The 21,353-nt window shown below is 38.7% G+C and overlaps 1 protein-coding gene and 1 non-coding gene across 2 annotated transcripts; both read left to right on the forward strand.

Annotated features, from left to right (window-relative positions):
• The first annotated feature begins 931 nt into the window (after positions 1-931).
• On the forward strand, positions 932-1,039 carry LOC130958812 (small nucleolar RNA R71). Its single transcript, XR_009077917.1, has one exon. It is a non-coding gene; the product is annotated as a small nucleolar RNA R71 (small nucleolar RNA).
• A 5,807-nt stretch (positions 1,040-6,846) lies between these two features.
• On the forward strand, positions 6,847-8,447 carry LOC130957021 (uncharacterized). Its single transcript, XM_057883927.1, has 4 exons — positions 6,847-6,900; positions 7,338-7,442; positions 7,680-7,761; positions 7,918-8,447. The coding sequence occupies exons 1-4, from the start codon at positions 6,847-6,849 to the stop codon at positions 8,445-8,447; spliced, it is 771 nt and encodes a 256-aa protein (XP_057739910.1).
• The last annotated feature ends 12,906 nt before the right edge of the window (positions 8,448-21,353 follow it).

Genomic DNA, 21,353 nt, shown 5'->3' on the forward strand with positions numbered 1-21,353 from the left:
CATCAGAGCTCATGAATGGTAGAAGTAAATCCAATGGAATCTCTACGGTCTCAATGTGAGCCTCAGATTCCCATGTTTCCTCATTAGGGAACTCATTGGAGGCCAGTAGACGTCCATTGAGGTCTTCCTCAGTGGCGTTCACTGCCTCTTCCTCCTCTCCAAATTCGGCCATGTTGATGGCCTTGCACTCTCCTTTTGGATTTTCTTCTGTATTGCTTGGAAGAGTACTAGGAGGGAGTTCAGTAATTTTCTTGCTCAGCTGTCCCACTTGTACCTCCAAGTTTCTAATGGAGGACCTTGTTTCAGTCATGAAAATTTGAGTGGTTTTGATTAGATCAGAGACCATGGTTGCTAAGTCAGAGTGGCTCTGCTTAGAATTCTCTGTCTGTTGCTGAGAAGATGATGGGAAAGGCTTGCCATTGCTAAACCTGTTTCTTCCACCATTATTGTTGTTGAAACCTTGTTGAGGTCTCTGTTGATCCTTCCATGAGAGATTTTGATGATTTCTCCATGAAGAATTATAGGTGTTTCCATAGGGTTCTCCCATGTAATTCACCTCTTCCATTGAAGGGTTCTCAGGATCATAAGCTTCTTCTTCAGATGAAGCATCCTTAGTACTGCCTGGTGCATTTTGCATTCCAGATAGACTTTGAGAAATCATATTGACTTGTTGAGTCAATATTTTGTTCTGAGCCAATATGGCATTCAGAGTATCAATCTCAAGAACTCCTTTCTTCTGATTCGTCCCATTGTTCACAGGATTCCTTTCAGAAGTGTACATGAATTGGTTATTTGCAACCATTTCAATGAGCTCTTGAGCTTCTGTAGGCGTCTTCTTTAGATGAAGAGATCCTCCAACAGAACTATCCAATGACATCTTGGACAGTTCAGACAGACCATCATAGAAGATACCTATGATGCTCCATTCAGAAAGCATATCAGAAGGACACTTTCTGATCAATTGTTTGTATCTTTCCCAATCTTCATAGAGGGATTCACCTTCCTTCTGTCTGAAGGTTTGGACTTCCACTCTAAGCTTACTCAATTTTTGAGGTGGAAAGAACTTTGCCAAGAAGGCATTGACTAGCTTTTCCCAAGAGTTCAGGCTTTCTTTAGGTTGTGAGTCCAACCATATCCTAGCTCTGTCTCGTACAGCAAAAGGGAATAGCATAAGTCTGTAGACCTCAAGGTCAACCCCATTAGTCTTGACAGTGTCATAGATTTGCAAGAATTCAGCTAAAAACTGATGAGGATCTTCCAATGGATGTCCATAGAACTTGCAATTCTGTTGCATTAGAGAAACTAATTGAGGCTTAATCTCAAAGTTGTTTGCTCCAATGGCAGGGATAGAGATGCTTCTCCCATAGAAGTCGGGAGTAGGTGCAGTAAAGTCACCCAGCACCTTCCTTGCATTGTTGGCATTATTGTTGTTTTCGGCTGCCATGTCTTCTTCTTGTTTGAAGATTTCTGTTAGGTCCTCTACAGAGAGTTGTGCCTTAGCTTCTCTTAGCTTTCGCTTCAAGGTTCTTTCAGGTTCAGGGTCAGCCTCAACAAGAATGCTCTTGTCTTTGCTCCTGCTCATATGAAAGAGAAGAGAACAAAAAAATATGGAATCCTCTATGTCACAGTATAGAGATTCCTTGAGGTGTCAGAGGAATAGAAAAATAGAAGGAAGAGGTAGAAGAATTCAAACTTATCAAGAAAGATGGAGTTCGAATTGTGCATTAAGGAGGAGTGTTAGTCCATCAATAGAAGGATGTGAGAAGAGGGGAAGAAATTTTTGAAAATTAAGTAAAAGATTTTAAAAACATTTTGAAAAAAACTTAATTGATTTTCGAAAACTAGCAGTGGAAGAGAAATCAAGTGATTTTTGAAAAAGATTTTGAAATTATAAATCAAAATGATATGATTGAAAACTATTTTGAAAAAGATGTGATTAAAAAGATATGATTGAAAAGATATAGTTTTAAAAGATATGATTGAGAAGATATGATTGAAAAACAATTTAAAAAGATTTGATTTTAAAAAACTAATGACTTGGCTAACAAGAAAGATATGATTCAGACATTGAACCTTTCTCAACAGAAAAGGCAACATACTCTGAGATGTTGAATCAAATCATTAATTGATAGCAAGTATTTTTGAAAATGGAAAGAAATTGATTTTGAAAACATATGATTGAAAAGATATGATTTGAAAAAGATTTGATTTTGAAAAAATTTGAAAACTTGAAAAAAATTTGAATTAAAAACAAAATTTTCCCTCTTGTGCCATCCTGGCGTTAAATGCCCAGAATGGTATACATTCTGGCGTTTAACGCCCAAAACACTACCCTTTTGGGCGTTAAACGCCCAGCCAGGCACCCTGGCTGGCGTTTAAACGCCAGTTTGCCTTCCTCACTGGGCGTTTTGAATGCCCAGCTTTTTCTGTATAATTCCTCTGCTGTATGTTCTGAATCTTCAATTCTCTGTATTATTGACTTGAAAAGACACAAATTAAAAATTTTTTGGATTTTTAATGATGAGGAATAATCAAAATGCAACTAAAATCAAATAACAATGCATGCAAGACACCAAACTTAGCAGTTTGTATACTACTGACACTAACAAAATGAGAATGCATATGAGAAATACAAAAATACTCAAGACAAGAGAATTTAAAGATCAGAGCAAGGAAATCATCAAGAACATCTTGAAGATCACTTAAGACACATGAATGAATGCAAGAAGAACAGAAACATGCAATTGACACCAAACTTAAAATGAGACACTAGACTCAACAAGAAACATGAAATATTTTTGGTTTTTATGATTTTGTTAAATTTTTTTGGATTTTTCGAAATTTAAGTGGAAAAGAAAATAAAGATATCAAAATTCTTAATGAGAATTCCAGGAATCATGCAATGTTAGTCTAAAGCTTCAGTCTAAGGAAATTAGACATGGCTAGCCAAGCTTCAGCAGGACATTACATTCAAGAGCTAAATTGATGAGAATCAATCAGCTTTGATGATGATAATAACATCACCTTGAAACACTAGAATTCATTCTTAAGAACTTTGAAGAAGAATGCCTAATCTAAGCAACAAGATGAACCGTCAGTTGTCCAAACTCAAACAATCCCCCGCAACGGCGCCAAAAACTCGGTGCACGAAATTGTGATCATCAATGGTGCCATCAACATGGTACGCTCAATTGCAATCTCAACTCTTTATCACAACTTCGCACAACTAACCAGCAAGTGCATTGGGTCGTCCAAGTAATAAACCTTACGCGAGTAAGGGTCGATCCCACGGAGATTGTTGGTATGAAGCAAGCTATGGTCACCTTGTAAATCTCAGTCAGGCGGATTCAAATGGTTATGGATGATATATGAATAAAACATAGAATAAAGATAGAGATACTTATGTAATTCATTGGTGAGAATTTCAGATAAGCGTATGGAGATGCTTTGTCCCTTCCGTCTCTCTGCTTTCCTACTGTCTTCATCCAATCCTTCTTACTCCTTTCCATGGCAAGCTATATGTTGGGCATCACCGTTGTTAGTGGCTACAGTCCCGTCCTCTCAGTGAAAATGGTCCAAATGCTCTGTCACAGCATGGCTAATCATCTGTCGGTTCTCAATCAGGTTGGAATAGAATCCATTGATTCTTTTGCGTCTGTCACTAACGCCCAGCCTTCAGGAGTTTGAAGCTCGTCACAGTCATTCAATCATTGAATCCTACTCAGAATACCACAGACAAGGTTTAGACCTTCCGGATTCTCTTGAATGCCGCCATCAATTCTAGCTTATACCACGAAGATTCGGATTAAGGGATCCAAGAGATATCCACTCAATCTAAGGTAGAACGGAGGTGGTTGTCAGGCACACGTTCATAGGTGAGAAGGATGATGAGTGTCACGGATCATCACATTCATCAAGTTGAAGAACAAGTGATATCTTAGAACAAGAACAAGCTGAATTGAATAGAAGAACAATAGTAATTGCATTAATACTCGAGGTACAGCAGAGCTCCACACCTTAATCTATGGTGTGTAGAAACTCCACCGTTGAAAATACATAAGAACAAGGTCTAGGCATGGCCGTGAGGCCAGCCCCTAAATGATCTAGGATAGCATAAGACTAAAGATAGCTACCAAGATGATCTAAGAACTAGACGTCCAAAGATGAAAATACAATAGCAAAAGGTCCTATATGTAGAGAACTAGTAGCCTAGGGTTTACAGAAATGAGTAAATGACATAAAAATCCACTTCCGGACCCACTTGGTGTGTGCTTGGGCTGAGCATTGAAGCTTTCATGTGTAGAGACTTTTCTTGGAGTTAAACGCCAGCTTTTATGCCAGTTTGGGCGTTTAACTCCCATTCTTGTGCCAGTTCCAACGTTTAACGCCGGGCAGTTTTGAGCTGATTTGGAACGCCAGTTTGGGCCATCAAATCTCGGGCAAAGTATGGACTATTATCTATTGCTGGAAAGCCCAGAATGTCTACTTTCCAACGGAGTTGAGAGCGCGCCAATTGGACTTCTGTAGCTCCAGAAAATCCACTTCGAGTGCAGGGAGGTCAGAATCCAACAGCATCTGCAGTCCTTTTCAGCCTCTGAATCAGATTTTTGCTCAGGTCCCTCAATTTCAGCCAGAAAATACCTGAAATCACAGAAAAACACACAAATTCATAGTAAAGTCCAGAAAAGTAAATTTTAACTAAAAACTAATATAAATATAATAAAAACTAACTAAAACATACTAAAAACATACTAAAAATAATGCCAAAAAGCGTATAAATTATCCGCTCATCAGTGCGCACGCACACCCCTGTGTGTACGCACATGCCCTGTTTTTCAACTTAAACTTTGTTTTTAACTATTTCACCTTCCAAACAAGCTTGTAAACTTCCGTGACACCTATTTAATACTCTTTGGCTTAATTTTAGGTATCAAAGCATATGAAGGCCCTAGGATATTTACATGGTATTACTTTGAAAAGTTAGAGAACGAAGGCTTAGGTTTCTGGTGTACTGAGGATGGCTCTGGTGGAATGAGAAGGGAGAAAGATATATGAATTGAGAAATTGATGAATTAACGAGTTTGGAATGGAAATTTTGAATTGACAGTGGTTGAGATGAGTTAAGAACTCGGAATGAAATGATGGATCCATGCTATACTGAAAAGAATATTTTCTAAAAACTACTGAACTACTGTTTTATACTGAGATTGTTGAAACACTATGCATCCAGCAGGGACGGCGGTTGGATCCCGCCTGTCTAGGTAGCGATGGCGGCGTAAGGGCAGTGGTTCGTCCCGCTTGCGTTGAGATGTGAGGTCTGTGGCAAGAGTATCCCGCTCACATCCCTTCGGATCACTAGAGTGTGCAGGCACAAAATCCTGGACAGTGTTCCGAGCACCATATCTTGGGGGTTCCCAATTATGATTCCGAAGGGCGACATCTCCATGGAGATGTGTTGGGTTGGCAGTTGAACCGACAATGTGATATCACAGCCAATAGGACAGGCATTCATTATATGCATCTTCTATCTGTTTGTTTGCTTTACCGACTTATAATTGCTTGCCTAATTGCATAACATGCTTAATTGCCTACCCGAATTACTTGTCATATATGCCTATACTTGTGTTTTACTTGCATTGATATTATCTGTGCTTTCTACTAGGATTGAGGAGGTTTAGAAGGCGGTAGCGATGGGATCGCATGGAGGATAGGTTGGTGAAGGCTGTGGGACAGCGAAGAGCTGTTAGATTAGAAAATCCCTTAAGTTAGATTATCCTTTTAGTATGTTATGGTTTTAAGTTATGTTTTACTGTTTTAGTTATGCTTTAAAATGAATCTTGTGATGGATATAAAGTTCTAGGATTGCCTCTGGCGTCCCGAGGTTTTATATCTTACATCACTGGGCACTGTTACCACACTAAGAACCTCTGGTTCTCATACCATATTCTGTTGTTGTTTTTCAGATGCAGGTCACAACCTACCTTGGTGAGTTATTTCGATGGTGACAGAGCGGAGGATCCTGGATGTATTTTGAAGTCTTTTGATTATTTTGTTTATATCTCTCACTTTTGTATTTACTTTTGCCTAGAGGCTTATTTTGAGAGAAAAACTTGTATAAGTTGTTTTCAACTATCAGAATTCTGTATTGTCTATACTTATAGATAGCCAGCTTAAACTTTGCGAGTCGTGGCTAGATCTTTATATTATTATTATACTCTTATCTTTTGTTATATTATATCTTTATCTTGTGCATTAAGTTGTAGCTTCGTGTGTATGTTTTGTGCTTTTCAAATCCTGTTTTGAGTTGTATCCTTCATCGAGCTTCTAGAATATATTACTACTTCTATATTTTATATGTATAAGCTTTAGAACTGTCGTAACCTTTGATTAGCCTTTGCTTTACGACGCGAGGTAAGACTTAGGGTAATTAGGGTGTTACATTTAGTGGTATCAGAGCGTTTCGTCCTCGTGAGCCTGAGGGATGGATTGATTATGATTCATTGCATACTCTGTGTGTCTTTTCTTTGATGCTATTAGGTTATCTAATTGATATTGCATAGCATGCTTGTTTGTGAGTGCCTTTTAGGATAATTGAAGCAGTAGGCTTTTGATATTGAGACAGATTACCTTGATATCGATTGTTTGGTATAGACAGGAACCCTAATGGCCACTCGCAGACGATGTCGTACACGTTTCCGAGCAGAGAGTAGGAATGAGCAGCCGGCCGATAACCATGCCGAATTTATGGCAGCAATGGCGTATCTTGTGAACACCATGGAAGCTAAGCTGCTGCGACTCTGCAAGCTGTGCAGATGTTAGGCCAATCGGTTGGAAACGAAAACGAGAATGGCGAAGGAAACGCGAATGATAATGCTGAAGGAAATGGGAATAATATGGGAGGTGCTCCAATGACCTTGGCTACTTTTCTCAAGGTTCATCCGCCAAGTTTCAGAGGTTCAACCAACCCTACAGAAGCGAATAACTGGTTCTAGGCCATGGAGCACGCGCTGCAGGCACAGCATGTTCTGAACAACCAATATGTAGAGTTTGCTGCATATTAGCTTTTGGGAGAAGCCCAGCATTGGTGCCAAGGAGAATACCATTTGCTACAGCTTCAAAATATTGATATCCCTTGGGATGTATTCCAAACAGCTTTTTATAAGAAGTATTTTCCTGAGTCTGCAAGGGAAGCGAAGGAGATGGAACTTATGTAGCTGAAGCAAGGTTCCTTGTAAGTGGCGGACTATACTAGCCAATTCGAGGAGCTTTGTAGGTTCTCTAGGGTGTGTCAGGGAGCCCTGGAGACCTATGAGAGCTGAAAGTGCATTAAGTATCAGAGGGGCTTGAAGGATAACATCATGACTGCTGTGGCTCCTATGGAGATTCGTATTTTCTCCGATCTGGTGAACAAGGTGAGAGTTGTTAAAGAATATGCAAAGACGGTAGCCTCGTCAGAGGACACTCATGGAGGAAGCATTAGTAGGGGACGTGGCAAGTACTTTTAGCCGAGGGGGCAGAATTTCAAGAGAGGAGGACATGCGCCTCAAGGACACGGAGGCTTCAGAAAGAACACTCATGATCAGTTTCAGCGTGGCAAAGAGAGAGGAAACTAGGGTAAGGTTTCTCCGGATTCAGCTTGTGATCGTTGTGGACATTTTCATCCATATGACTCTTGCAAGATTGGTTTAGGTGGTTGCTTCAATTGTGGTTTTCCTGGTCACATTGCGAGAGATTGCACTCGTGGGAAGAATTCGAATGCGGGTCAGAGTCAACACCAAGGGTGAGTATTTGCTGTGAGTGCCAAAGATGCTACTAAGGCAGATCCTCTTATGAGAGGTAACTGTTTAATTGGTGATAAAATCTTGGTTGCATTGTATGATACTGGAGCTTCGTATTCATTTATTTTGTTTGACAAAGTTGAGGAGCTAGGCTTGAAAGTGTCAGAATTAGCATTTGAATTGCATGTACATACTCCACATCAGACGGTTATGACTAGGTCAGGTTGTAGGCAAGTAGGTTTCAAGCTTGAGGGTAGAGACTTTGTACATGACTTGATTTGTTTACCAATGGTTGGGTTAGAGATGATTTTGGGATTTGATTGGTTGTTAAAGAACCGAGTTTTGTTGGATTGCTTTGAGCGGCCAATTCAGTTTATGCTAGAAGGGGAAAATGGAGCAGTGATAGCTGAGGGTTACTACCTGAACTCTGTGAGGGTGCACTGTAGTGGGAAAGAGTGTCAGTGTTATATCTTGTTGACTGCTAATGCTTTAGGTGACGCCCAGAACTTAGATCAGATTTCAGTAGTTACAGACTTTCCGGAAGTGTTTCCGAAAGATATTCCTGAATTCCCACCTCAAAGAGAGATTGAATTTGCAATTGAATTGGTGTCGGGAGCCGGAACAGTGTCGATTTATACCGTATCGAATGGCTCCGATAGAGCTGGATGAACTAAAGACTCAGTTGGAAGAGCTTCTAAACAAGAGGTTCATTCGACCGAGTGTATCTCCGTGTGGAGTGCTAGTTTTATTGGTGAAGAAGAAGGATGCAGAAATGCGACTTTGTGTGGATTATCGACAGTTGAACAAAGTGACTGTGAAGAACAAGTATCCGTTGCCTAGGATTGACGACTTGATGGATCAACTGCAAGGAGCTGGAATGTTTTCCAAGATTGATTTGAGATCTGGTTACCATCAGATAAGGGTGAAGAAGAAGAATATTCTGAAAACTGTGTTTAGGACGTGCTATGGACACTTCGAGTTTGCGGTAATGTCCTTTGGGTTAACGAATGCACCTGCTATATTCATGGATTACATGAACAGAGCATTTTGTCCCTTTTTTGACAAATTTGTGGTGGTTTTCATAGATGACATCTTAGTTTATTCTAAGATGGTGAAGGAGCACGAGGAACACTTGAGGATTGTGTTGCAAATTTTAAAACAGCAGAAATTGTATGCTAAGTTGTCTAAGTGTGAGTTTTGGAAGGAGGAAGTGAAGTTCTTAGGTCACGTGGTGAGCAAAGTAGGAATAGCGGTGGATCCTTCAAAAGTAGAGGCGGTGATGGAATGGGAAAGACCAATGACGGTGATAGAAGTCAGAAGTTTCTTGGGTTTAGTCGGATACTACCGGAGATTTATTGAAGGATTTTCCCGGATTGCACTACCGATGACTAAGTTGACAAGGAAAGAGGTGCCGTTTGTGTGGACATCGGAGTGTGAAGAGAGTTTTCAGACCTTGAAACAAAGGTTAACTTCAGCGCCTGTTTTGATTTTGCCGGAACTGCATGAACCATTTGAGGTATACTGTGATGCTTCCTTGAAAGGTTTGGGTTGCGTGTTGATGCAACACTGGAATGTGGTGGCTTACGCATCGCATCAGCTGAGACCGCATGAGGTAAATTACCCAACTCATGACTTAAAATTAGCGGCGATTGTGTTTGCATTGAAGATTTGGAGACACCACTTGTACGGAGTGAGGCTTAGCGTCTTTTCTAATCATAAGAGTCTCAAGTACATCTTTGATCAGAAAGAGCTTAATATGCGTCAGAGGAAGTGGATGGAGTTGCTAAAGGATTATGATTTTGAACTAAGTTATCACCCTGGAAAGGTGAATGTGGTGGCGGACGCGTTGAGTCGGAAGTCTTTAACAATTGCTTGGATGAGAATCAAGGAAGAGGAGTTAGTGGATAAGTTTGTGGATCTTAAGCTGGATATTGGTGAAGTTTCCGAAAGAGCCTGTTTGAATCAGTTGCAGATTTCAAGTACGTTTAAAACAGAGATTCAGAGGACTCAGCAAGATTAGCAAATGCTTCAGCAATTATTTCAACCAGTTGGCAAGGAGAGACATGAAGAGTTTACTAAGGATGATGAAGGGTTGTGGAGTTATAAGGGGAGAATTTGTATACCAGATGTTGGGAGTTTGAGGCAAGACTTATTGTAAGAAGCTCATGACAGTGGGATTTCTATTCATCCTGGAAGTACAAAGATGTATTATGACTTAAAGAAGATGTTCTGGTGGCTTGGGATGAAAGGTGATGTAGCTATAATGGTATCCAAGTGTTTGACATGCCAGAAGGTGAAGATAGAGCATCAAAAACTGTCGAAAATGTTACAGCCACCTGATATTCCTCAGTGGAAGTGGGAAGGAATTGCAATGGACTTTGTGATCGGTTTACCGAGGACTAGGTCGGGATTTGATGCGGTTTGGGTGATCGTGGATCACTTAACCAAATTCCCTCATGTTTTGCCTATTCGAGTGAATTATTCAATGGAGGAGTTGGCGAGATTGTATATCAAGGAGATTGTAAGGTTGCACTGTGTGCCATCGAGCATAGTGTCGGACTGTGATCCCCAATTCACATCAAGGTTTTGGGGGGCTTTCCAAAAAGCTTTCGGTACGAGGCTATGTCTCAGCATCGCGTATCATCCACAAACAGATGGATAGTCGGGAAGGACTATTCAGACGTTGGAAGATATGCTGAGGGCATGTGTATTGGATCAACCTGGGAGTTAGGACCATTACATGCCATTGGTGGAGTTTGCGTACAACAATAGCTTTCATGCGAGCATTGGGATGGCTCCGTATGAGGCCTTGTATGGACGAAAGTGTCAATCTCCACTTTATTGGTATGAGTCGAGTAAAACAAGTGTTTTGGGTCCTGATTTGGTAGCAGAGATTAATGAGAAGATTAAGAAGATTCGGGAGAGAATTCTAATGGCACAGAGTCGACAAAAAAGTTATGCAGATCAGAGAAGGAAACCGTTGGAATTTGAAGTGGAAGAACATGTATTTCTAAGGGTTACACTGACAACCGGGATTGGAAGAGCGATTAAAACCAAGAAGCTGAATCCGAGATTCATTGGACCGTTTGACATTCTGAGGCGATTCGGGCCGGTGGCATATCAAGTAGCTTTGCCGCCTTATTTATCTAACTTGCATGACGTATTCCACGTGTCACAACTCTGTAAGTACACGTCGGATGCGGCTCATGTGCTAGAGCCCGAGTAGGTCGAGTTAAGAGAGAACTTGACTTTTCAAGTAACGCCGGTGCGAATTGACAACACTAGTGTGAAGAAGTTAAGCGGGAAAGAAGTTCAATTGGTTAAAGTTGCTTGGAAGCGAGCTGGAGTTGAGGAGCATACTTGGGAATTGGATTCCGAGATGCGAAAGGATTATCCTGAGCTATTCTTAGGTAATCACTAAATTTTAAGGGCAAAATTTCTTATTTGGTGGGGAGAATGTAAGAACCGAGACTAATTAACCGTCTAATTAAATAATTAATATTGCCCAAAATAGGATCCAAAAATTTTAGAATGAGAATTAGAGGATTTAAATAATATTTTTGGACTCAGTAGATTTTTCTGAGTCAGAAAATGTATTTTCTATGAAAAACTGTGAAAAATCGTGAACTGGTCGAACCGGTTTAAGTCTGCCTGGTACTATGCGAGAAAAATTTAAAACAGTCAAAAACCTTAGGAAAATATTTAAAGTCGAAAACCGGGCGTTAATTTTAAAGGTTTGGCCCAAAGTTGGGCCAAACGGGCTAAAAACGCTAACGGGTTGGACTGGACCCAAGTTGGGCCCAAACCCAACATATATAAACACTTAAGTGAACCTCATTCAGTCACATAAACCACAAAACACAGCTGAAGTGAGATTGAGGAAGAGAGAGTGAGGATTTCCATTTTCACTATTCATCATCATCTTGTCAAGCTCATATCTTGAGCTAAGGAGCTCCCATCGCCGCACCGTTTGCGGCCACGCATTTCTTGCGAAGAGCTCTACAAAACCCACCCAAGAAATTGGTAAGGAAATAACAGAATCTCTCTTAGTTTTTCCTTCCAAAATTTCAAATTTCTAAGGTTTTGGATTAAGTAAAATTTTGTTATTTTTGAGTGTTTAGGTACACTTTAGCCCTTGATTGACATTGATTTTGGCTTCTAAAACTATTGGGTAAGGTGAGTTGTTCTTGAACCCTTGTAAATTGATTTATGGTGAGTATTAGGTTTTGCTTTATGTGAAATTTGTGATATTAGCTTGAATATTGGAGCTTGTTGGTGATTGTTGATGCATGTTGGAGTGATTGGTGACTTGGATTGTGGTTGGAAGCTTAACTTGTGATCAATTGGGGTTTTGGTACATATTGGGAATCGGTCAAGGTATGATTTCGGTTTCCTCTATGTAATATATAATATATCTGGACACTTAGGCTAGTCACCCATAGGATAGGATTGAATTAAATTGGTTGTTGGAATTGTTGAGATATGATGCGTGATGAATTGATGAGTTTTGGCTATTTTGATGAATTGTGATTGTTAATGTTGATAAAATGATGTTGAAGAGTGAGATTGAGGTTGAATGAGTTTAATTATGATGATTGTTAATGATATAATGATGATGGATGATTGTGTGGATTGAAAAATGATTTAGTATGATATATGTGATGTTGAGGTTGATGATATAGTAATATGGGTGAAAATTTTAGTATGAATGGTGGAAAGTTGCATAAAGGGTGACTTATGATGTAAATTGGAGTTTGTAATTGTTTGATTTGGTTTTGGTTGTGTATTGCAAGGAATTGAGAAATTTGTGGAATTTAGGAAAAACTGGTTTTTAGTAATGACGGGTGACGAATCGGATTTTCTATCGGTAAAGAATTGCACAAATAAGTTCGCGTTGTAAGTATAGCTTCTAAACCAACAGAAAATTCTTTCGTACAAACGTTTGGTTGTCACAAGTAACAAACCCAATAAAATTTATAAACTGAAGTATTCAAACCTCGGGTCGTCTTCTCAAGGAATTGCAGGGAGGTGTGTTTTATTATTGGTTATGAAAACAGTATTTTTGGATTTTGAAAAGGTTTGAACATGGGAAATAAATTGCAGGGAATTAAATCAATAGCAAAGAAAAACTCCTGGCAAAGTATGAAAACTGGCAAATATATTTTGCTCCCACTAAGTCAACCTCTAACTATGAAGGTAAGTCAAGTGGATAAATCAATTTAACACCTAAAGTCCTAGTCAACTCTTGAGGAAATACTAGAGTTATAGGAATCTAAATCAATCAGCAAAGATAACAATTATCAATCATGATGAGTTTGATAACTCAAGAGTCACCAATTAATCAACTAGAACCAAGAATATAAGAAACTAAATAAAAGTCATATGTCTAAAATACCTCAAATATTAATAAAAGAAATAAAATCCAACATGGAAAAATTCATAAATAAATAAAAGAGAAAATAAATAAAAAGAACATTTGAACCTGTGATGAAGAAATAATCCCAATAAGATAAATCCTAATCTTAATCCTAAGAGAGAGGAGAAAACCTCTCTCTCTAAAAACTACATCTCAATCCTAAAACTATGTATGAATGTATGTTGTATCATGTATCTTGATGAATGGAAGGATTCCCCAATTTATAGACTTTAATCTGTGTTCTCTGGGCTTGGATCTGGACCAAAAAGGGTCCAGTAGTCGCTGGGGCCGACTTTTGTAATTTCTGCAGATCGCGCACATCACGCATCTGCGTAGGTCACGCGGTCGCGTCATCTGGAGTGTTGCTCTTCCACACGGTCGTGTCAGTCACGCATCCGCGTCATTTGTGTTTCGCATGAGCCACGCGTTCGCGCAGATGCCACTTTTCGCAAAGCGACGACGCGAACGCGTTGCTGCCAGTTTCTTCAATAACTCCATTTTGTGCTTTCCTTCCATTTTTGTATGTTTCCTTTCCATCCTTTAAGTCATTCCTGCCCTATAAAACCTGAAAGTACTTAACATACAAATCACAGCATCGAATGGTAATAAAGGATAATTAAATTTAATATTTTTAAAGCATAGGAAACATGTTTTCTCATATGTCATATCATAAGGAAGGAATTGTAAAACCATGCAAATTCATATGAATAAGTGGGTGAAGAGTTGATAAAAACACTCAATTTAAGCATAAGATGAATCATAAAATAGGAGTTTATCAACCTCCCCACACTTAAACATTAGCATGTCCTCATGCTAAACCCAAGAGGAAAGAGTAAAGGTAAAATGGTGGAATCTTATGTAATGCAATCTATTCTAAATGCAAGCTACCTAAATGAGTCATGCAATTCTAGTTATTATTCACTTGTATATAAAGCTTACATGTAGTTAAATTAATCCATATCTTCAAGGAATCATATATGTACAATTGAGGCCAAATCATTTTAAAGCACAGTTACAATTGAGTTGAGTTAAGATAGTTCACAGTTTGCAAGACAATTAGTAATTAAACATGGATATATGAGAATGAGCTATTGAACCCTCACTGTATTTTGTGTTTACTCTCTAATCACTCAGTGTTTGGGGTTAATCACTCTCTTCTTTTCTAGTCATGCTTTCTAAAACTTTGTTTTTCATCTAACCAATCAACAAATATGGAATATAGACATACAAAAATCATGAGGTCTTTTCCTAGGTTGTAATGGGGCTAAGGTAAGGGTAATGGTGTACATATAAGGCTTAAGTGAGCTAACAAAGTGAATCCTTGATTAGTCTAAGATCTCACTTAACATACATACTTTATAATTTTCAAAATTCTTTTACCTAGCTACCCAACTTTTTTTTCACTTTTGTATTACATGCTCATGCACCAAATTTACTTTTGAATTCTGTCCCATGTGCATTGATTCTTTTTATTTTGCGTTGGAGAAATTTTTGTATCCCCTTATTTAATTAAAAAATAATTATTTTTTTTCAATGCACATGGTAATTTAATTATTTTGATTTTCACATGAGCATGCTTCCCAAATTTTTGAAATAGCTTATTCAATTTAAATCCCTACTCCGTTTCTATCATCCCATGTTCCTATAAAATTTTCCACTCTTAAATTATACACAATATCTATCTTAAGCTAACCAATGATTCAACTTGGGATTTTCATTTTGTTTTTCTGCTTAAGGCTAGTAATGTGGTTATGAAATAGAAGGGGGTTAAAAGGCTCAAGGGGGCTAACAAGGATGGCATAGAAGGTAGGTTTATTTGGGACAGGTGAGCATAAATACAAATAATGGCCTCAATCATCTCTTGGTATATATCTATATTCTATAATTAGACATACAGATTAAAACAAAATAAAGATTGTAAGCATAGAAAAGAAGTGCGAAACACATAGGAATGAAATTTATGGTTTGATGTAACCATACAATTAAGCTCAAAACTCACGGGCTGTGTATTCTCAAGCTCAGAGATCATATATCAGTTATGTATGTCATGCAAGTAGAAATCAAGAGTTTCCATTCAACTCAATGTAAATCTTAAGGTGCCCCTTAAAATCTTAGTGTTCCTTCTTGAAGAAATGTTGTTAACTAACTAACATGTAATGCTATATATACAAGGTGTGTGGATTGTTTTAATTTACTAAAGTTCCTAGTTTACTCTTTTATTTTCAATTAAACCAACTTATCATATGCTAAAAGGGCAAACTATACTAATTAATCCACTTAATATATAACTAGTAAACTAAAAGTGCAAATTAAGCTAAAATATCTAAGATATATACAGCCCAAAGTGCAGAATGCAAAAATACAACAAAAGCAAAAAAAAAAGAGAAAAAATGTGTAAATAAAATACAAAAAATGAACAAAATAAGATAAGAGTCTGTAGTGGTTCACCAAAAAATATATGCCAGAGATGGCGACCTTCCCACACTTAAATAATATGTGTGAAGAAGTGTCATTTCCGGAAGGATGGACTGCTGGTGTCTCGGTGGTAGGCTGAGGGTCTGCAGTCTCTGTGAGTGTAGGAGGAGCGGTCTGCTGAAGTGGAGGCTCTGTTTGTAGAGGAATCTCCAGATCTGCGGCCTGTAGGTGGTGGTGGTGCTCCTCATGGTGTGGTGTAGTATGCTCAGGTGCTGCCTGCTCAGCCTGGGTATGTGCCTCCTCCTCAAGATCGCTCGCCTCCTCCTCAGATGTCTCTGATGGTGTGTCTGGCTCGGAGGGGATGTCGCCACCAGATCAGAGCATCGGCTTGAGGTGCTCATAGCGTCGCTTGTGGCGACGCGCAGATCTCTCAAAACGTCGCCTATTGCAACGTTCAGACATCTCAAATTGCTGCTGGTGGCGGCGCTCCATCTGGTCTAAGCGGTCAAAGAGTCGGTGCACCAGAAGATAAACTGGCTCAGGAGCAGGTGGGGGTGTAGTGGATGGAGCTGGGGCAGGGGATGCTGAAGGGGCAGCTGAAGATGTAGCTGCCTCGGCAGAATCAGTGAGAAACGGAGGTTGGTAGCAAAGAGCCTGAAACTTCCTACTGTGAGGGATGATCTTCCTGCAGTCCGTGGCAGATGGCTTTTCATCAGCAATTTCCCAAGGTACCTCAGCTCGGAGACCCAAAAAGTAATTAGGAATGGAAACGGGAGGATGCCTCTCACATGGACCCTGGCCTTGTAATGCCGGATGAAGCGGGGCAGATAAAGGTCCTTACCCTCCATCACACACCAGATGAGGGTAATCATAGCAGCTGGCACCTCTGTCTCATGAGTGCTCGGCATTACGTAGTTACTCAGAATCTGCTGCCATAGTCGAGCCTCATCATTTAGATATATCAGCCTGATTCCCTTGGGTACCACTGTGCTCTTTCCCATGACCCATGGAACAGAAGGATCAAGAGCTATAGCCCGTTTTACTGCATCCCCGTCAAATCTCAGGAATCTCATATCCTCCTTGTAAATCATGTTGCTTGTATGCGAAGTTTGTATTCGTAGGTTTTGATGAATGACAAACCAACAAACGACATGAAAAGACAAACCAACAAACAACTTGAATGAACAAGCATGAAGAGTTGAAAGCAAACACAACAACAACAAGAAACTCAAGTCCACAACTTTTGAAGACAAGTATAGAGTCTTAGGACTTAGGTAACTTCTTGTTAAGAACCAATTGCTAAATCTCTCAACACACACTCACAAAATGTTTTGATGCACATCTTGCAATTCGATGCTAGCCAAAAGGTTTAAAAACTTGTTTTCAAAGGTACAAAAGCATAGGAATTGACTCCAACAAGTTTGAGATCAATCCTAAGCATTTTGAAGTGATTTTAAGCCATTCTTTAAGGTTTGCATCGATGCACACTCATCTTGCATCGATGCAAAGCATGCAACGACTTGTTGCATCGATGCAAAGATGTTTGCATCGATGCAACCTAGCTGAAAATTCAAATTTCAGCATCAAAGACACATTTGCATCGATGCAAAGTGTTATGCATCGATGCAAATAATTCAAAAACATAAAAAACGGCTAGTTTTTGACATAAATGCTCCATCCCATTAATTCCCCAACGTTTCTAAGGTTTGGAGAATCTAAATGGATGGATTGAAGCCTCATTTCACATCTTTGAGCATTTGCAAACTATCTCGTTCATATTCTTTCATTCTACACATTTTTAAGGTGTTATAATACACAATTTGAGAGAGTAATATCAATTGGTTCAATAGTGCTAAACTTGTAATCATACACTCTTCTAGAGAGTACCCATTTCATCTCAACATTCTTTGAGAATTGTTTTCTTGTACACCTTGTAAATTGGGGTGTGATCTCCTAGGTTGAGTCAAGAGTTATAAACACTATAGTCGGTGAGGATACCAAGAGGTATACTAAGTACTCAAGGCAAATCTTAGAGAAGGTATCTCTAAGTGGAGTGGGTTAGTATACGAGTGGTAATCATATACCGTGAGGTGTTAGAAACTAAGGACTCGGATTGTAAAAGGTTTTGCGCGAGCACCTTGAAGCTTGGCAATAGTGGAACTTCTCAATTGCGATTGAGAAAGAAAGTGGACGTAGGACAAGGATTGTGCCGAACCACTCTAAATAGCGTTTGCATTTCTCCAAACTCATCTCTTCAACGTTATTGTCTTTTACTTTTGAGCAAATAAATTGTGATCGAAAAGTAGCTTCGTAAGTACTTAAGAAGTGGCTTAAGTCCGATTGGTGAAAAGCTTGATCAATTTATTTGAGTTGGTGTCTATTGGAAAGTAAAAGCTCCTTATAAATGCTTAGCAATTGAGTTAAGCTCTTGGAAAAATACTAGTACAATAACACTTTTGTATATTGTCTTTAACTTTCGCAAAAATATTCATTGTTATTGCAATACTCAATTCACCCCCCCTCTTGAGTAATTGTGCATAGGTTCTACAAGTGGCATCAGAGCTTAACCCTTTGAAAGACTTAACCGTTTAAGGGAAAAGATCATGGCAAGCACAGGCTTTAACAACAACAACACTAGCGAAGGTAACTCAACCGCCAGACCTCCTCTTTTTAGCGGAACAAATTACTCCTATTGGAAAAATAAGATGAGAATTTGGATCCGTTCTCAAGATGTGAGAATTTGGAAAGTGATTGAGAATGGAAATCACATTCCAACAAAGACAACAAGCGCTAAAGAAGGAGAAGCCTCCGTCTTAAAGCAAGTACCGAAAGGAGAAGATGAATATAGTGACGATGATTGGAAGAAAGTGGCAATGAATGATAAAGCCATCAACTTCATTCATTGTGCACTTAACGAGCATGATTATATGAAGATCTCTACATGTGAAACCGCTAAAGAGATTTGGGATAAACTCCAAATCACTTACGAAGGAACCGACCACGTTAAAGAATCAAAGGTATTTATGTTGGTTCATGAATGGGAAAATTTTAAAATGAAAGACGAAGAAAGCATTGAAGAAGCTCTTGAAAGACTCTCCAAGATCTTCAACAATCTAAGCATGCTTGGCACAAAGTACAATGATAAACAAATTGTGACCAAGGTGCTTACAAGCCTTACACCAAAATGGAACTCCAAAGTAAACGCCATTGTGGAAGGAAGGCTCTATGATCAACTTACATTTGATCAACTACGAGGTAATCTACTCACCTATGAAATGACTATGCTAAATAGACAAAAAGGTGAAGAAAGCAAGAAGAAAAGTCTCGCCCTTAAAACAACATCACTGCAAGAAGAGAGTGATGATAATGAAGAAGAAGGAGATGAAGAATTTGCACTCTTATTAAAAAGATTCAATAAGTTTGCAATGAAGAAAAATTTCAAGAGCAAAACAAAGGTACCAAAATGCTATGAGTGTGGAGAAGTTGGACATATCAAACCCAACTGTCCAAAACTTCAAAAGGAGGACAAAAACAAGAAATTTAAGAAGAAGGAGAAAGCATACATATCATGGGAGAACGAGGATGAATCCGACTTCAATGACGACGAGGTTGCAAATCTTTGCTTAATGGCAAGCGAAGAAAAGGTACGTGTTGGAGCTAAGGATACAAATTGGTATGTTGATAGTGGATGCTCCAAACACATGACCGGCGATGAATCAAAATTCACCGCAATAGAGCCTACAAACGGAGGAAACGTGATCTATGGAGACAACAACACCGGCAAAGTAATCGGCGTTGGAAAAGTTGGTAAAAATCCTTCTACCTCCATAGATAATGTTATACTTGTCAAAGGTCTCAAACATAATCTCATTAGTGTTAGCCAACTTTGTGACAAAGGAAACTTAGTCACCTTTGATTCAAAATGCTGTTTGATAAAAAGGCAAGACACTAATGAAATTGTGCTGATTGGGCACCGTATTGACAATGTATACATGATTAATCTAAATGAAGTTTCCTCAAATGATGTGAAATGCCTTGTTAGTAAAAATGATGAAACTTGGTTATGGCATCGTAAAGTAGCTCATGCTAACATGGACCATCTTAACAAGTTGGTTTCTAAAGAGTTAGTAATTGGCTTACCAAAACTACGTTTTGAAAAAGACGTCCTTTGCGACGCATGTCAAAAGGGAAAACAAGTAAAGGCCTCTTTTAAATCCAAAAACATTGTTTCAACAACAAGGCCATTACAACTTTTGCACATGGATTTATTTGGTCCTTCTAGGACTATGAGCTTTGGTGGCAATTACTATGCTTTAGTTATTGTTGATGATTACTCTCGATTTACATGGACCTTGTTCCTAGCAAACAAGAGTGATGCATTTCGAGCATTCAAAAGATTAGCCAAAGTCATTCAAAATGAAAAGAATTTGCATATATCATCTATTAGAAGTGATCATGGTGGAGAATTTGAAAACAATCTTTTTGAAACTTTTTGTGAAGAAAATGGCATTGAGCATAATTTTTCCTCTCCTAGAACACCACAACAAAATGGTGTGGTTGAAAGGAAAAATCGTCATTTAGAAGAAATGGCGAGAACTATGCTCAATGAGGCTAATGTTCCTAAGTACTTTTGGGCGGATGCGGTTAGTACCGCGTGTTATGTTATGAATAGGATTATCATTCGACCTATTCTTAAGAAAACACCGTATGAATTGTACAAAGGAAGAAAGCCAAATATTTCCCACCTTCACGTCTTTGGTTGTAAATGCTTTATTCTGAATAATGAAAAAGATAACTTAGGCAAATTTGATGCTAAGGCTGATGAAGGAATCTTCTTAGGCTATTCTTTAACTAGCAAAGCTTTTAGAGTATATAATAAACGCATCATGACTATGGAAGAAAGTATTCATGTCGCTTTTGATGAAACTAACCGTTATTGTGCTAGAAAAGATTTTGATGAAAATGTAGAAAACTTTGATTCACTAAATTTGAATGGTGAAGACAAAGAAAAAGGTTTAAATAAAGCCTCTACAAGCTCAACAAAGGATAGTGTTCAAGTTGAAGAAATTGAACCATCACAAGCACAAATAAATGCACTTCCAAAGGATTGGCGTACTTCAAAGGATCATCCTCTAGACAACGTCATTGGTGATGTTTCGAAAGGGGTAACAACTCGATCCACTTTTAGAAATTTATTTGCATATAGTGCTTTTGTTTCTCAAATTGAACCATCTACCATTGAGTCCGCAATTAATGATGAACATTGGGCTATGGCAATGCAAGAGGAGCTTAACCAATTCAAACGAAATGACGTTTGGGAATTGGTGCCTAAACCAAATAATCAAACAATTGTAGGAACAAAATGGGTTTTTAGAAATAAACTTGATGAAAATGGTACAATTGTTAGAAACAAAGCTAGATTAGTAGCTAAAAGTTATAATCAAGAGGAAGGCATTGATTATGACGAAACTTATGCTCCCGTAGCTAGATTAGAAGCAATTAGAATGTTACTTGCTTTTGCATCCTCTTATAACTTCAAACTTTATCAAATGGATGTTAAGAGTGCCTTTCTTAATGGTTTCATTAAAGAAGAAGTATATGTTGAACAACCTCCCGGTTTTGAGGATTATGAAAATCCTAATCATGTCTTTAAACTCAAGAAAGCTCTTTATGGTCTTAAACAAGCTCCAAGAGCTTGGTATGAACGTTTGAGCAAGTTTTTAATAGAAAAGGGTTTTAGAAGA

This window comes from Arachis stenosperma, chromosome 10, assembly GCF_014773155.1.
Source record: "Arachis stenosperma cultivar V10309 chromosome 10, arast.V10309.gnm1.PFL2, whole genome shotgun sequence".
Classification (NCBI taxonomy): Eukaryota; Viridiplantae; Streptophyta; class Magnoliopsida; order Fabales; family Fabaceae; genus Arachis; species Arachis stenosperma.

Excerpts from the sequence above, each read along its gene's own strand:
- LOC130957021 (XM_057883927.1), top strand. The coding sequence starts at position 6,847 with ATGGCGAAGGAAACGCGAATGATAATGCTGAAGGAAATGGGAATAATA. Across the intron at positions 6,901-7,337 it reads AAATGGGAATAATATGGGAG|AGGGGCTTGAAGGATAACAT; the intron begins GTGCTCCAATGA and ends ATTAAGTATCAG. Across the intron at positions 7,443-7,679 it reads TTAAAGAATATGCAAAGACG|ATTGGTTTAGGTGGTTGCTT; the intron begins GTAGCCTCGTCA and ends GACTCTTGCAAG.